Source organism: Uranotaenia lowii, chromosome 2, assembly GCF_029784155.1.
Source record: "Uranotaenia lowii strain MFRU-FL chromosome 2, ASM2978415v1, whole genome shotgun sequence".
NCBI classification, from domain to species: Eukaryota; Metazoa; Arthropoda; class Insecta; order Diptera; family Culicidae; genus Uranotaenia; species Uranotaenia lowii.
Window position 1 is genome coordinate 404,461,917 of NC_073692.1, and position 17,307 is coordinate 404,479,223.

Below are 17,307 nucleotides of genomic sequence, written 5' to 3' on the forward strand. Positions count from 1 at the left end.
GTCGAACAAACTGTGTTTTTTCAATGGACGTATGAAGCAATCGAGCAGCAAATAGAACAAATCTCGGCAAACCGCAATTTGTCAAGTTTGGGATCCGACGTACGGCATCATTTCGGCACTATGTACCTACTGAACATGGTAAGTAATCAATAGAAGGTTAATGAATATCAGGAGAGGAGGCGAACAGATAAAAGGAGGGAGATAACCTGAAGAGCATTTAATGATTTTTTGAAAGCTGGATGATAAAAGGTTTTTCTTTTTTTTTTAACTTAAAAGTGTCGTTGAGATCTTATTTTTTGAGCTGCATAGAACAAACTTCAGATCAATGATGGGGCTGACTAAGCTTTTTCCTACCTGTTTTATGGAACTTTTCGTTGCTTGGGAATCAATTGACGTTCTTCGAGTTGCATCGTAGTTTTAATTGATTTTGTATGACGCCTCATTTGTAAAGTGGAAGGGGTTTTTGATTACAGTAAACTTTATGCTTATGTCAAAACTTTTTTGTGTTCTGAATTTTATTAAAACAACTTAACACATTAAGGACCGCTAAAAAAATTATGCCGAGTAACTCTGAAATTTGGCATTCGATATTTCATAAACCGATGGACCAAATTTAGTACCTTTAAGTTACCAAAGTGTATTGTTGAACTTTGTCGAATATAGTTTTTTATTAAATTTATAGCAGAAGAGTTAATGAGAAATCATTGAATTATATTCTCATCTGTTTTTGCAATAAATTTGAAAACATTTTTTTTTTTTAAATGATGAGGATTTTTATTTTTTTATGGGTTTGCATTGGCCACCACCCGTGGCGTAGAGGATAGCCGTCAAGTCTTCTAAGCCAGGGAGTATGAGATCGAATCCCGGTCACGGCATACATAGTACACTTTCAGTAGGTTGGTGGTTTTAGCATTTGTAAGATGTACGCTGTATATCTCGAAAGATGTACGCTTAGAGTTAAGAAAAAAGGAATCTCTTCGAGGAAACATCATGTTTCATTGAGATCCTGTATATGTTTGTGTTCGTTTTTTAAAGCTTTATATCTGTGTCATTCCTCAACGGAAATAAAAAAAAATAGCGCTGCAAACACTTTTCAAATCACAAAAAATAGTTATTTAGCCTGCTTTGATAAGTACCCTTGATTTCACGTTGTAAGAAGTGCACTATATGGGAGTACAGTTGTTCGACCATTGTTTGTTTTCGATGCAATTAAGGAGATTTATTGTCATGATTTCTTTCATAACTCTTCAATAAGTTGATGGCCTATTTTGGGGTCTTAATATGGAAGTTGCATCATAAATTGAGAAATATGTACGCTACTTTTAGACACCATTTAAAGTTTATTTACTGTTTTTCATGTAGAAGGTTATCACTAAAAATTTTTTAAATATTTTATTTGAAAACCTGATTAAATTTCAATGCACTTCTAAGAGCAATGGAGAGAAAATGGACGATTTTACCGCTAAGACCACCCTAGGTTAAGGTTGCCAGTTTACCCGGATATTTCATACAAAATTTCAGAACAGTCCGGCCCGGTCCGGTTGCCCGGATTTCATTGAAAAATGCTCGGATTTTGCCTGGATTTATTCACTTTATTTGACAAATAATACAAAAAAAAATTGTATTTTAAATTCTTTTTATTTAGCCAACAAAACAAAAAAAAATTAAGCAGATTTTGCAAAAATAATCATGAAAGGATTTTTGGAAGACTTAAATACGATTTCAAATTTGTTTTTGAATTTTGATGAAATTTTTTTTTTCAATTCTTTGATTTTGATGTTTGTTGAGTAATTGCTGGGTTTTGAGTTTTGACAAAATTTACCCGGATACTGCCCGGATTTTTGGTCTCGATTTAGAAATGAAATGCCCGGATTTTGCCAGGTTTTTTATAAAAATTGCCCGGATTGTCCGGCCCGGATACGTGCTGAAAAAATTCTGGCAACCTTACCCTAGGTATCGAAAAATGAGTATATTTTGGAGTCATCTTTGCTGTCCGTCAGAAAGGATTTCAAAAATACTATGTACACCAAAATAAAAATAAAAACTTGATATCTATTATTGCTTTTTAACCCGTCCACCACACTCATACCAAATTTCAACTATTTGGTCTATTTTAAGGTGTGTCATACCAAAGCTTAATTTCGTATATTTTACTTTAGCAAAACTCAACAAGCCACCATTATGGTTCTCATCAGTGTATATGTAAACAGTTCTACAAATATGATTGACTGGATTCCGACGTAATTTAAAACAAGTCCGTTTAAAACCGTTAAAATGATTCGAGCTTAGACAAAAATGTTATTAAGCTTGAAAGAAAGCTATTTTCGAAAAAAAATATACATATAAGCAAAATGTGTTACAATTAGTTTCGAATAGGAATGCGCTCATCTTTGCCCTCTTTAGACTAATTTTCATAGTCCGAACCTCAATAGAATTGTAAATTTGTATTTTAAAAATGATTTCTTTTTGAAAATCATGAAAAAGAGAGTTGACTGAATCTCGACGTACCTAATTTAAAACAAGTCCGTTTAAAATCGTAAGCTGATTCGAGCTTTATCAAACAAGTTATTAAGCCTGAAGGAATTGTATTATCGGAGAAAATACAAGCTAAATGTATATTGTCATTATTCTTATACAGAAATGCGCTCATCTTTGCCCTCTCGAGATCAATTTTCAGAGTCAGAATCTAAATTGAATTGATTTTTTTTTTTATAATTCTTATCGCAACAACAACAAACTGCAGCACCATCGTCAGATTTTCCAATTCACGCAACTCAAATTTAAGGTTGCAGATTGCTCGGTTTTATCCGGGCTTTTCCGCATATTTAATACCAAACTTTGGAACAGTCCGACCCGGCTTGGTTACCCAGATTTCATTTTAAAACGCCCGGATTTTTCCTGGATTTATTTACTTCATTATACAAATCAGTCGAAAAACAAAACAAATTGTGTTGTCAATTTTTTTTTCATGCCTTCAAAATGAAATGTTTTGAGCAATTTTCAAAAAAAAATAATCATGGAAGGTTTTTAAGAGCCTTAAATATTATTTAAAATCTTTTGAAAAGTTTTGATAAAAATTTGCATTTTCCATTTTTTTTTTCTTTATTTTTTTTAAGTTATTTCTGAGTTTTAACAAAATTTGCCCAGATTTTCCAGGTTTAAAAAAAAAATGCCCGGATTCGTCCGGCCTGAATACGTGCTGAAAAAATTGTAGCAACCATATTCTAATTCAAGAAGACTTTATCCTTTACCAGAAAATGAATAAAATCGATGGGTTGAATATATTTCGTACACATTGCGTCCCATGGGAAATTTTATGCAACTAAGAAAAAAAAGAATTCTAAAAGATCACAACCCTACAATACATAGCAAAAAAAAGGCAAAAATATAATTTCTTCGTCAAAGATATGAAGTCTTTTTACCAGGCAGTCATTTATATGAATTTAAGTAGAGGAGTATATTTTTCATAATATCTCAATACCAATGATCATTACCTATTTGCAAAAATTAAACAGATGTCTTTTAAAACTCTAGGGATCATTTCAATTCATTTTTTCTTATTCAATTTTTTTTTCAAAACACTGAACAGATACTGAAATATATCGATATTATTTGTAAGTTAAAATGGAATTGAGATTTAAACAATTCAATGGGTTTCAAAATTCTCATGAACTTCCAAATGTCAATTTGGACGCAAAACCCGAGGTTATTTACGAGCAGTCAAATAACAAATTAACAGTCCCAGCTTTGAGGTCAATGTCAGAATTTACGATCCCAAACATAAACCATCAGGCGGGTGGAATCCTTCATAATTTCCACATTCCGATTGATGTTTCCACAGACAGCACGCGCGTTTTTGGCACAATCCTTGTGGGAAAACCCTAGCGGTTCGTGTATCATCGCACAACTACCATTACATTTCATCACAGTTTTCCGAGTTCTCGCTAGGACGCTTTTTTCCCACCTCAATTCATCCTTCAGGATCGACCGACTCGAATAAACAAACCTGCCAACACAGAGACAGAAGAATGCACGATAAAAACAAACACCCACACAGGATCAACTTTTTCCTCCAAATAAGGAAGAAAAAAAAACGAGGAAAACACTTGTGGATGCTTTTGTCAAACATGGTTCGGGATCAATCAATGTTTTTCGCTTGTTGCAACGAATTGGTGCTGCCCTCGGCATACATCAATCATCATTTTGGTTCCAGCGGCTACAGGTTGTCCTCATTGAAGTCCCGGACATGAGCTTTTCCATTCCAAACAGTTCAATTTAGGGTCAGGCCATCGCGGGAATTTTCCACCGACTTCCGAGAGGTAAACATTCCAGGATTCAATTTGCCATGGTATGTGTGTTGCGATTTCTATCAAACTTGAAATCTTCGTTCCCCTAAGCTTTTAAATACAGGAAAATTAACTCACTTTTAACCGTTGATCCTAGTTAAAGCACACCGGGTTGATAATCCTCCTTCTGGATTTTCGAAAGCACAGATTCACTCAGAACCAAACCACACAGGAATAACCAGAAACACCTTGAACCAAAACCCTTAAAACCAAACGACGGTTCTTGCGTGGGTGGATGGATGAATGGGGTCCGGCAGGGTACGGAGACCCAAATCAACACCCAACTTCTTCTTCACACACTTACACACAAACTGGAGCCGGCCTCTTGTCACAGATTACCAGAAAAACTAGAAACGGAACTAACTTTCCGCCGCGTCCGAACTGCTCGAAATCAGAGCTCGTTATGAGGGCATTCGTCCGGAGATGTTCGGTTAAAATAGGTCTTTGCTGTGGAATTTTCGTTAGTTTCCACCCCCAAATGGTGAAAGCTTTCGTCTAGTTCGGGGAAAATCGTTCGGAAAAGCTCTCCCGCGGAAAAGAGACAACACGATCCGAAGCTGATGGTGCAATGCTGCCGTGCCGGGAAAGCTTTTCATTCATAAAAATTGCAACTAGCCAAACCATGTGACCGCCACAGCATGCTATGACAGCAGTGAACGGGATCCCCGTTTCGTTTTGGCAGGACTGCTGCGCGCTGGTTGGCACATTTGGGTGGGTGGTAAATTGATATTTAATGGAGAAGCTTGGTCCTCCGTTTTTAAGGAGTTTGACGGGGTTTGTCGTTGTTTTGTAGGAACATATACCTATGTACCAAAATTGTGTTGGTTGGTAAAAAAAACTGACCATTGCTAAAGTTAAGCAGTCTTAAAGCGCCAAAATTTTGATTTTTTGAAGCTCTTAAAACTAGTCTGAATGCTGCCAATTGACTTAAAAATGCATAAAACGTTGAAATCTGATCATATATCGAAAATTAATAACGACTGAAAATCGATTTCTTGGAACCTAAGTTGCTTTTCTTAAAATTGGACAAAAATGACAAAAATGACAAAAATGAAAAAAAATGACAAAAATGACAAAAATGACAAAAATGACAAAAATGACAAAAATGACAAAAATGACAAAAATGACAAAAATGACAAAAATGACAAAAATGACAAAAATGACAAAAATGACAAAAATGACAAAAATGACAAAAATGACAAAAATGACAAAAATGACAAAAATGACAAAAATGACAAAAATGACAAAAATGACAAAAATGACAAAAATGACAAAAATGACAAAAATGACAAAAATGACAAAAATGACAAAAATGACAAAAATGACAAAAATGACAAAAATGACAAAAATGACAAAAATGACAAAAATGACAAAAATGACAAAAATGACAAAAATGACAAAAATGACAAAAATGACAAAAATGACAAAAATGACAAAAATGACAAAAATGACAAAAATGACAAAAATGACAAAAATGACAAAAATGACAAAAATGACAAAAATGACAAAAATGACAAAAATGACAAAAATGACAAAAATGACAAAAATGACAAAAATGACAAAAATGACAAAAATGACAAAAATGACAAAAATGACAAAAATGACAAAAATGACAAAAATGACAAAAATGACAAAAATGACAAAAATGACAAAAATGACCAAAATTACAAAAATGACAAAAAATGACAAAAATGACAAAAATGACAAAAATGACAAAAATGACAAAAATGACAAAAATGACAAAAATGACAAAAATGACAAAAATGACAAAAATGACAAAAATGACAAAAATGACAAAAATGACAAAAATGACAAAAATGACAAAAATGACAAAAATGACAAAAATGACAAAAATGACAAAAATGACAAAAATGACAAAAATGACAAAAATGACAAAAATGACAAAAATGACAAAAATGACAAAAATGACAAAAATGACAAAAATGACAAAAATGACAAAAATGACAAAAATGACAAAAATGACAAAAATGACAAAAATGACAAAAATGACAAAAATGACAAAAATGACAAAAATGACAAAAATGACAAAAATGACAAAAATGACAAAAATGACAAAAATGACAAAAATGACAAAAATGACAAAAATGACAAAAATGACAAAAATGACAAAAATGACAAAAATGACAAAAATGACAAAAATGACAAAAATGACAAAAATGACAAAAATGACAAAAATGACAAAAATGACCAAAATTACAAAAATGACAAAAAATGACAAAAATGACAAAAATGACAAAAATGACAAAAATGACAAAAATGACAGCAATCTCAGAAATTCAATCCCAAACAAACATAATTTCCCCGTGCTTAACATGAGAATAAAATTATTTTCTTGTTAACTTATTTTGTGGAGTCAAGTCTTTTTTTTTAGTAAGAAAAGCATAAAGTGAACCTTTTAGTATTATTTTTTTATTTTTTATTTTATGAAATCCAAAAGTCAAGAGTGAAGTCATTTTGATTTTTTTCATTGATGGAAAAAACATTCTAAGTGAACATATACTTTTATCTGTATTTTGGTCAATTTGAATTTTGGATTGGAACACATATCTAACATACTATGACTTATGAATCGGAAGTTCCCATTTTTTCGGAAAAATCTGTGGAATTCCATAGGTTAGGCTCACGTTACAATTATTTGTTATGTTGATTCTACGAAAATTCCATTTAACAAAAATTTTATAAAGAATAAATTCCAAATTTTTGATAGAAATAGCTTTACATAGAAAAAAGTACGAAGCAGGTCTTAAAATCGAGAAAAAAATAGGGTTCTTCATTTTAAAAAAAAACTTAGAAATGTTAGGAGCATAGGAGCATTCGTGGCCACGTCGTCGCATACAGGGGTAAATGCACCTAATAGGTGATCACACAAACGGTTAACGGTAGACATTTGATGTCTTTGCAACATTTTTATATTTTTTGATGATCTATCCAATTCTTGAAAGAAAAAAAAATGATGTATCTCTTGAAATAATTAGTTTAAAGACTTGATGTCATGACAAAAGTTTTAGATCCTATTATTTTAAGCAACTTTGTTGAAGACACCATCAAGATCGCATGAAATTCATAAAAGTTACGAGCATTTTAAAATAACGATTATTTTAATAAGTTATTTTTAATTTTTATTTAATATCTTTTTAAGTATACGATTTACAAACTTGGTATATTTGAGAAAGTTATTCAAATTGTTGAAACAAACAATTTTTTGGAACATTTCAAATGCATATTTCAACTAAGAAAGGAGATATACACAAAATATCCAAAATAATGCCTTTTTTCAGTTAGTTATAACCTTAAGAGTTCAGATGAGTTCGTATAATTTTTGCGTGGGTTTTGTTGGTCAAGTTATGGGCTTTCTATTGATATATAAATTAAATATTAGTTTTGGATAGATTTTCTGCAAACTAGCAATCAATAATGAGCCTTTTCCTCTAGAAACACTTAAAATTCGAAGAAAAAAGCCCTCAATTTTTCCTGTTTTTAGAGGGAAAAGTTCATTTTTGATTGCTAGTTTGTAAAAAATCTATGCAAAACTAATGTTAAATTATATATCAATGGAAAGCCAATAACTTGACAAACAAAACCCACTCAAAAAATTATACAAACTCGTCCGAACTCTTAAGGTTATAACTTACTGAAAAAAGGCATTATTTTGGATATTTTGTAGTATATCTTTTCTTAGTTCAAATATGTTTTTGAAATGTTACACAAAACTGTGTGTTTCAACAATTTGAACAACTTTCTCATATATACCAAGTTTGTAAGTCGTATACTTAAAAAGATATCAAATAAAAAATTCAAAAAAACCTGTTAAAATCATCGTTATTTTTAAAATGCTCGTAACTTTTATGATTTTTATGCGATCTTGATGGTGTCTTCAACAAAGTTGCTTAAAATAATAAGATCTAAAACTTTTGTGAAGACATTAAGTCTCTAAACTAATTATTTCAAGAAATAATTTTTTTATCTCCCTTCCAGGTGGAAAAATTTTTTTTTTCTTTCAAGAATTTGATAGATTATCGAAAATGTTGCGAAGACATCAAATGTCTACCGTTAACCGTTTGTCCGCAAATAATTTTGATCACTTATTAGGTGTATTTACCCCTGTGTGCGTCGCTTACCAAGGCAACAATCCATGTCATATTACCATAACCTAGAGTTGCCATCCGTCCCACAAAAATAGGACATGTCCCACTGTCGGGCTTTTTATTCTAAATGTGCGGTTTAAACATTTCTTTCGTTTCCTGGTGGAAAAATGATTTTCTTATCCTCTGATGTTTGGTTTTCCCTTTTTTCGTCATTTAAATTTGCAAAATTGAGTGAATCTCTGTAAAAATTTTAACACTTTTATATGAAAAAAAACCATCCAAAATAATTGCATAATGTCTCTAGAATTTTTTAACTTATTTGCATCCCAAGCAAGGCCGTGCGAACGGGGGGGGGGGGGGGTTAGGGGCTTAACCCTCCCCCCCCATGAAGATTTTTTCCAAGTAAAATTTTAACGTAGTAAAGGAAAATTACTTGATCTTAAAAGGTCTTCAATAAGTCTTAACAAAAAAAGTCAGAAATTTTTTCTCGCCTCCGTCTTAAATCTTGAGACATTCCATTTCATGACACTACCGACATACACGCCGTTCACAAATTGAAACTAACTATTGCATTTCAATCAATCTTTTGTATTGAAACTCAAATCTTGACATACAAAAACTCTACCTCGTCCCTAGAATGAGTTTGCATTAAGAAGTGTAACCAAACTGATTTAGAATTTGAGACCAACCATTTTAACTTCAAAATTAATTCATCGAATACTAATTTTTACATCAACAAGTTGGAAGCCATGTAGCAAAACATAATCTTAAACCTAGTATCCTCTACTTTATTACTAAAAATTGAAACTTGATTTACGAAAAATCGTGCTGATATGAAATATTCTTCAAGAAATCATTTCCAGTCTCGATACTATTACAGTAGTTTTTCGATTTTATCACGATCAAAAAAAAATTTACCGTGAATATGGCGAAACCGTGAATTTAGGGAAACTGAAAATTTAAGTGGAAAACATTATTTTTATGGTCTTGAATCAATAATTTATAATATTTTCAGTAGTTTAAACGTTTTGCATCAATAAATTTTGATAATAAGATGTAATTATCGAAGATTACTTAACACAAAGGATCGATATTAGTTCAAATTATTCTTCTCTATAGCAGTTTAAGATTTTTTCTTGAAATAAAATCATGTACAATATCCACTTGATAGTCTCCATCTAATTAAAATGAATTATTTCGTTTTTATGGAAATTAACAGTCGTTATCTCTTATGTCGATTTTGAAAAAGAGTTCAAAGAAAAATGCATAAAAATAAAGTTTCAATGCAAATTTCAAATTTCAATATTTTAATCTTAACACCTTTGATTAACTAAAAAGTTAACCTTTTCGAAAAATATTTTGAAATTAGCTTAACTTTGACTTTAAAGTGGGTTCCTCGATATTAGCTTTATGGACAGATAATTCTTTGTTTCTCATATGCAGAAAAAAATTGAACAAAGAAATCAGAGAAACTAATCTCTTCTTCTCTTCTAACTTCAAAATAAACTCTTTTCCTGGTTGATAATTCACACTTTAAATCATGATTTTTTTTTTAATTAAAGATATTACATTTTTGAATCAATTCTTCAATTGAAAACTAAGAGAAAAATGCAATATTAAATGATTAATAATAACAATCATTATCATTTTACTAACAATTTTTTATTATGGTCAATTTTTAACCTGATCTGACATTTCTTTGTAAGTTCAAACTTTTTTTTAATTTGATAAAATATTTTATGTATTTTATTTCATATTAATTCATATGAATTTATTTATGTCCGAAGATTTCATTTCAAATTCGAAAACAAGGCTGTAAGAATTTATCTTCAAGCAAGTTTCTAGTTCAGGATTAATAACAGCATTTTGAATAATTTATCAATGGCTTACCGGAAATAGCATTCATTTGAAACATTAATTTTTAGTTGTTTTGAAAACTTTGATTTATTTTATCAGTAAAATTCATTATTTTTGAGTTTGTGTATTAATAATAAGTACAAAAATGGTTTAGAAATCAATTTTCTTATTTATTGTCGCTTTTGGAATTGTTATCACTTTTAGCTAAATTTGAATTTCGAAAACCCACCCCCCCCCCCCCCCCCCCCCCCCCCATGGACAGCTCCTTCGCACGGGCCTGATCCCAAGTAAACCGTTTGCCATTTTCACTCACAATAGGACTTTTGTGTTTAGCCAATCGAAAATGAGCTACGAAAAAATACATTTATATTGAATGCTCGATTGCTTCTAAATATTTGAAAGGCTTTCCTAAGTAAAACAAGCAGAATCCATGATTCTGGTCAGTTTTTGTCCTAAAAAACATCTGTCGTTGAAAGTATGTTTTATTTAATATCTCAGGTTATTTGAACAATTCTCACAGTATAGCCCTGGCTGGACTGATGATGTTTGTAAGGTGCTGCCACCTACTGGGCTCTAGCATAAACCACTGCATTTTCTGGCTGCGTCCTCCCAATGCCTAAAGTGTTTGATAAGGTAAACCATGTGTGGTTTTTCCGGTCAGGATTCAGGATGGAGTTTCACATGTTCAACTGAAATTTTTTCGAGACACGGCTTATAAAATTTGCTGATAGAGACGGAATCTATAGGGGAGAATGAGGATACTTGATCCCTGGGGATACTTGATTCCTTAGCTATATCTCGAAACTGGAATGTCTTACAAAGATCAAATATTCTAGAATAATGTGCCAAAATGAGCAAAATAACAATGCTTGTGGTTTACAAATTTTTAACAAAATAATTGTTTGAGTAATTGAACTTTGTTTGAAAAATTTAACAAAATGTAACTTGAAGATCTTTTTTCATCACTTTAACCCTCATCCGCATTAGGGTGTCAATTTGACACCATTGGAAGTTTGAAGGCTTGTAACTTTTTTCAGAAGCTTCAAAATACAAAAATTTCTTCGGGGACCCTAAATGAATTCAAAAGTTCTTCAATTTTACATCTTAACTTTTTTTATGGACGAACCCTGGAAGCCTGGACAAAAAAACTCCCTTTTCCGACCTTTGGTGTCATTTTGACACCACAAAAGTAAAATCTATTTAAGTCGTTTGAATTATTATGAACTTCATATAAAACTTATGTCAATAGAAACCTTGTAATGTCAGTAAAATATGCTTAGAACATTATATACAGCTAAAGTTAAAAGTTTTCTCGTTATTCAGCATGAAAGAAAAAAAATCCGAAAAAACATGCCTCACGAAAACTGCTGTAGTTCAGATGCTGCACTTCCAAAAAAATATTTGCCTTATGCATATGAAAGCTGAAGTTAATGCCTACATCATGAAGACTAGAAATATTTTTTAAAATTTTTTTCAATGAAATGGTTACAAAAAGTTCAAAAAAGTGGTCTAAAAAACCTACTTTTCATTCGATTGCTAGTAAATACTGTTTGAGCGATGGTAGAGTTTTGAAAAAAATATGACTACAACATGTATTAAAATTCCAACATTTTGCTGTCTTTAGATTTTTGATGCAACAAAAATTGAATTTACTGGAATTTTTCAAAGTTCACTACTTCGCGCAATTTTTTTACAAATTGAAATTTCATCTGTTTTTGTGGTCCTCTGTCAGGTTGTACCCGGATTTTCAGTGCTTTTACTTTGTTTGGACCAATCAAAAGTATATTCATTGGAAAGCTAATTTAATCTACATTCTAGTGAGGTGCAACAAATCACGCTGTGAGATTTCCCAAAAATATGAAAATTATAAACGTAAAATCATTCCTGAATTTCTAGAACTACAAGCACCGCGTCCAGCAAACGTGTTTGTTTGCTCTCCGAGTAGGTACGGTGGGTGGTGATTCGGGCAGAGAGCGAAGCCGACAGACGAAATAATGATGCGTGTCGTGACTAGCAAATGCAAACTAGTGTCAATAGAATATTTACAACCAAGAAATGCACGACACGCATCATTATTTCGTCTGTCGGCTTCGCTCTCTGCCCGAATCACCACCCACCGTACTTACTCGGAGAGCAAACAAACACGTTTTGCTGGACGCGGTGCTTGTAGTTCTAGAAATTCAGGAATGATTTTAGATTTATAATTTTCATATTTTCGGGAAATCTCACAGCGTGATTTGTTGCACCTCACTAGAATGTAGATTAAATTAGCTTTCCAATGAATATACTTTTGATTGGTCCAAACAAAGTAAAAGCACTGAAAATCCGAGTACAACCTGACGGTGGACCACAAAAACAGATAAAATTTCAATTTGTAAAAAAATTGGGCAAAGTTGTGAACTTTGAAAAATTCCAGTAAATTCAATTTTTGTTGCATCAAAAATCTAAAGACAGCAAAATGTTGGAATTTTAATACATTTTGTAGTCATATTTTTTTCAAAACTCTACCATCGCTCAAACAGTATTTACTAGCAATCGAATGAAAGGTAGGTTTTTTAGACCACTTTTTTTAACTTTTTGTGACCATTTCATTGAAAAAAATTTAAAAAAATATTTCTTGTCTTCATGATGTAGGCATTAACTTCGGCTTTCATATGCATAAGGCAAATATTTTTTTGGACGTGCAATATATGAACTACAGCAGTTTTCGTGAGGCATGTTTTTTCGGATTTTTTTTTCTTTCATGCTGAATAATGAGAAAACTTGTAACTTTAGCTGTATATAATGTTCTAAACATATTTTACTGACATTACAAAGTTTCTTTTGATGTAAGTTTTGTTCAAATCGGTCCAACACGCCAAAAGTTATAACGATTTGAGCTTGTGGTGTCAAATTGACACCACAAGTGCTGATTAGGGTAATGAAATCTAATGCGGATGAGGGTTAAAATGTTCCTTACATGGGAAAATTATGAAAAAAATATTTGTTCCAATGTATCAATCGTTCGAGCGTAGAATGAACTTCAAAATGCCATATTTTCAAAGCAATGGAAAACTCTCAACTTTTTTCAGAAAAAGTTTTCTAATAAGTTGATTATGGGTATAATTGGTCCCCTAGAGTTGGGCACAATTGATCCCCCTTCCAAACGGCATATTCTTCTTTTGAATTGATCGTTATGATTGCTGATCACGAAATTACTAATATTTATCCAAAAACTAATATTTATCAAACAATTGTCTGAAGAAAAGACCAAAAATATTTATTTTTCTCTTAATTATAAAAATAGCGCCTTTAAGTATGCAATGTTATTAGCGTTGAGACAAAATTATAGAATTTTCTTCTTATGTCTGCTATAAATTGTGAAATGAGAACAAACATGACCAAAATAGTAAATTAACATTCTATCTTGGGGTTTTGTTTGATTTTTATACAAGGATTTGGGCTTCCTGAATAAAAGATCAAGTCTCCTTCAATAGGGGATCAAGTCTCCCCTAACTTCAGAAAAATTGAAATTTTTTTACTCCCACAAAAATGCTTCTAGTTCATCAACGGGTTCAAGTATCGATCTAATTTTTGGAGCATAGAAACTTGAAGTTACAAGTTGTCAGAAAATGTCAAAGACGGCGAGTTGCTAAATTTTTCCAAAAAGATATGATGAAAATAAGAAAAGGGGATCGAGTATCCCCACTCTCCCCTACTGTTTATGATCCAGAATCAGGTACTTGCAGAGATGGCTTTAGTTTAAAGACATTTTTATTTACATTTATTTGGCTTAACCTATTAAACACAGCTGGCCTAGTGGGTATCGAAAACTAGTTATAAATTTATTTCACATTTCAAGAAAACTGAGCTACTGCTTCATATATGTGTTTGTCACATTTGTTCAATACTTGGATGTCAAGAACAACGCCCTTGTTCTCAAGCACCCTCCAGATCAAACTTCGTTTTGAATCACAATAAGGACACGGAAAAGAAAAAGATCAGGATCTGCATGTGGTGCAGATACTGAACATTTTTCTTTTCATAGTTGCGTATGTCTTTGGAAAAAAATCTATCCCTATGTTGAAAGTTCAAAGACATTTATTTCAGTCAATCATTTTCACTTTCAGGTTGATTGTCCCAAAACTGAAAAGTGTTGGTTAAACAACCAGCATAATATCATGAACACTAGCAGCGGCAAATAGGACTATACCCCGACTATTAATTATCACGTGAGTACGACTCATGTGATTCCGTCCGAATCTCTTCTTTCGCCTCGCAGAATAAAGCCCAAAATATGAATTTGTGAGTTGACATTTATTATGACATTTTTTGTATATCACAGAACTTTATCATAACTACTGAGAGCAGTTCCAGCTATCACCAGTGCCATCCCTGTGTAGGTTTCTGTGAAATACAAAAAAAATTGAGTTGAAAATACTAACTTATGAGCTAAGCCCAGTCACATACTCCACCCAGCACCCTGTTCTCCAAGCAGTCTTGCCGTAATGGCCGTAAAAACGAATGTCAACGAATTGGCCATCGGAACAACCAAGGAAAGTTCCGTCCGCTGCAGTGCAAACACATATACGACACTTCCGATTTGATTCAGAGCCAACGGGAGTAAATACTAAGAAAAATATTATCTTTGAATTATTATAATTGAGCAAAACCGACTGAAACAAACCTGCCACCGGGAGACAAGAAATTTAATTTCCAACCAAATCTGTCCCAACTTGGTAGTTGATTTCAAATTGTTGTAACCCAGACTGCCTCTACGAATGAACGGATTAGTTGCACCCCAAAACAGGGCTACCGCCACGATGAGCAGCAAAGACACCGTGTCAACTGGTTGTTTCGCTGGCCCATCAGCTAAATATTGTTTATCATCATCCGTGGACTGCATTTTCACTTACATTTTATTCGATAAAGAATTGGATTCCGGATTTACTTTGAATCAAAACAAGCCCCAACTTTGTTTTGAAATGTATTTGAAAATCGGATAACTCGATAGGAACGATATGAAAATGGAACGAACAGGGCTGGCACTTGAAACCACATTAGAAAGGTTCAGAAAGATAATAACCTACTTTTAAATGAAAAGAAATTTTAAACCAAAGCTTAAATAAGTTCACGTGGTAAAATTTTAGTTATTTGAAAATTGTGAATTTCGTGGAGAAAATGGAACATTCCATACAAACAGGTTTTGTCGCAAAAAAAAACAATAAAAAAAGTGAATATTTTCTATTCTAAACATGTTTATGTTAGCAGTTTGTAGCAAAAAACATTCGCTGTATTTCATACCTTGATACCGCAGTGAATAAAGTTAAGGGGAGAAAATTATGCTTTTGTTTCACGAAAGATTTGGTGAAATTTACTGCTAAATTCTGTAATTTTTTGTTTAGCACTTCATGAAAATTTCGGATCTAACAAAAACAAATCGCATCTAAGAAACTCCTCCAATCTCAGGGTGGCTTTTATTGATTTAGTACACATATATTTTGCGCTAGTAAACATCTTACAGAGAACAACGTTAAAATTTCGGGCTTCTATTTGTTAACAAATTTTTATTTTAGAAAAGAAAAATTTAGAACAGAAATCACACTAGTTACATCGTTGAGTTTTGCTGGCCGTTGCCGCCGCCAAAAAATAAATACAATTCTTATTTGCAAACGTGTCGGGGGTTGGTTAACGATAAGAAAGTTCGTGTGAATGTGTGCGTGCGGGTGTTACGTAAGAAGACCGATTAGATTAGATTTTCCTGTGCTTCTGAAGCGTGTTAGTTCTCGAGCTACTGGACTGCATCCTCGTCGCCGCTGTGTGATTGTTCCGCGTACCGCCTAGCGATGACCTTGGGTTGTCGAAGGAGGAGCTTTTGTCCGAATCGGGTTCGTCTTTGCCACTGGCTCGTTTCGTTTTCTGCTTGTTTCGACCGAGCGTTGATTGAGAACCACTGGCACTGTTCGAACGATTTCTGCTGCTGCCTGGTCTCGGCAGGGTTGAGATCGGTTTCGGCACCTGGTGCTGATCGCTGTGGTAGTCTATCTCGTAGCCGTCTCGGATGTGCTTCGGCTTCCAGGGGGCTAGGACCGAGATTGATCGGCTAATGGTACGGGTCATCGGTTGTGGCGGGGCCTTTTTGCTGGCCGGGCTGTTCAGCGACTCCCTCGAATACGCCATTCGGCGTGCGTTCGCTATTTGCGGATGCGGTATGTCACCAACTGTAATAATAATAATTTTCGGGATGAATGATTCCACATAAATAATTAAAATCCCGGGAAAAAGGAAAAAATAAAACCAACTGTAATGATGGGTTCAAAGGATGGGTTAGATTCGGTATTGATCGGGGTATTCGGGTCCTTACCGGTCGTTGCATGAAGATAAACAACGCTTCGCTGACTTTGTTGACTAGATTCACCCTCGGTTCCGGAGCTATCGTGAACACGATCCGTTTCTCTGTAACGACGTTACGAATGATTTACTCTTCAAAGTTGGTTCTTAAACAACTCACCGTGTCAGACTTCCTCCTCGTTCGAACAATCGGGCCGGTTTCTGCGGTCCGGAGGGTGGTTTTCTGTGTTGCTGTTCGCTACGACTACTGCGGCCAGTCGTCCGTTGATGATAACGCTCCGAATCCACCAAATCGACACTGTTTTCCCGGGATCGGCTCGCCGAATAACTCTTGCGGTTTGCCGATCGTTCCGGAGTGTAGTCCCGGCCAACGCTACGATTTCGTCGAGGTGGATAGATTGGGGCCGGTGAGCTTGTCCTGTAGCTCGTCGAATGCTCGGAAATATCGTAAAGGTCATTCCTTTGCTGCTGGAAGAAGTTTTGTTTAGTTTATTCAAAAAATAACCAAGATATCATACTACCTTGGTATCATATCGATGCTCTTCGTCGTCTAAGTTCTGCATCGACGATGATCGGTATCGAGTCTCCCGGATCTTTGGTGTCGCTTCCAGGTCGTATGCGCTCTGATATTTCTTGTGTACCTTCGACAGGGAAGATTTGGAACTGAA

The 17,307-nt window shown here is 33.7% G+C and overlaps 3 protein-coding genes across 4 annotated transcripts in view; all 3 read right to left on the minus strand.

Annotated features, from left to right (window-relative positions):
• LOC129743716 (calbindin-32) overlaps positions 1–4,748 on the minus strand; it is a 266,038-nt gene extending 261,290 nt beyond the window's left edge. For both annotated transcript variants that reach the window (XM_055735839.1, XM_055735838.1), the window contains exon 1: positions 4,425–4,748. The gene's annotated coding sequence lies outside the window, so the exon portion shown is untranslated. The remainder of the gene's footprint in view (positions 1–4,424) is intronic.
• Positions 4,749–14,586: 9,838 nt separating this feature from the next.
• Positions 14,587–15,277, minus strand: LOC129748906 (transmembrane protein 234 homolog). The gene is made up of 3 exons (XM_055743699.1): positions 14,976–15,277; positions 14,759–14,918; positions 14,587–14,695 (listed from the first exon to the last, which is right to left on the minus strand). The coding sequence occupies exons 1-3, from the start codon at positions 15,192–15,194 to the stop codon at positions 14,628–14,630; spliced, it is 447 nt and encodes a 148-aa protein (XP_055599674.1). The 5' UTR covers positions 15,195–15,277; the 3' UTR covers positions 14,587–14,627.
• A 458-nt stretch (positions 15,278–15,735) lies between these two features.
• LOC129746821 (uncharacterized) overlaps positions 15,736–17,307 on the minus strand; it is a 118,399-nt gene continuing 116,827 nt past the window's right edge. Inside the window, exons 9-12 of the mRNA XM_055740708.1 lie at positions 17,161–17,302; positions 16,800–17,104; positions 16,653–16,744; positions 15,736–16,509 (exon numbers count right to left, since the gene is read on the minus strand). Coding sequence (XP_055596683.1) covers positions 16,040–16,509; positions 16,653–16,744; positions 16,800–17,104; positions 17,161–17,302 — 1,009 coding nt within the window. The 3' untranslated portion in view covers positions 15,736–16,039. The remainder of the gene's footprint in view (positions 16,510–16,652; positions 16,745–16,799; positions 17,105–17,160; positions 17,303–17,307) is intronic.

Bases quoted from the DNA above. Each gene is read 5' to 3' on its own strand.
- LOC129748906 (XM_055743699.1), bottom strand. From the start codon at position 15,194: ATGCAGTCCACGGATGATGATAAACAATATTTAGCTGATGGGCCAGCG. The intron at 14,919-14,975 runs GTTTGTTTCAGT...TATTTTTCTTAG, and splicing joins TTCTTGTCTCCCGGTGGCAG to TATTTACTCCCGTTGGCTCT. The intron at 14,696-14,758 runs GTATGTGACTGG...TGTATTTCACAG, and splicing joins AGAACAGGGTGCTGGGTGGA to AAACCTACACAGGGATGGCA.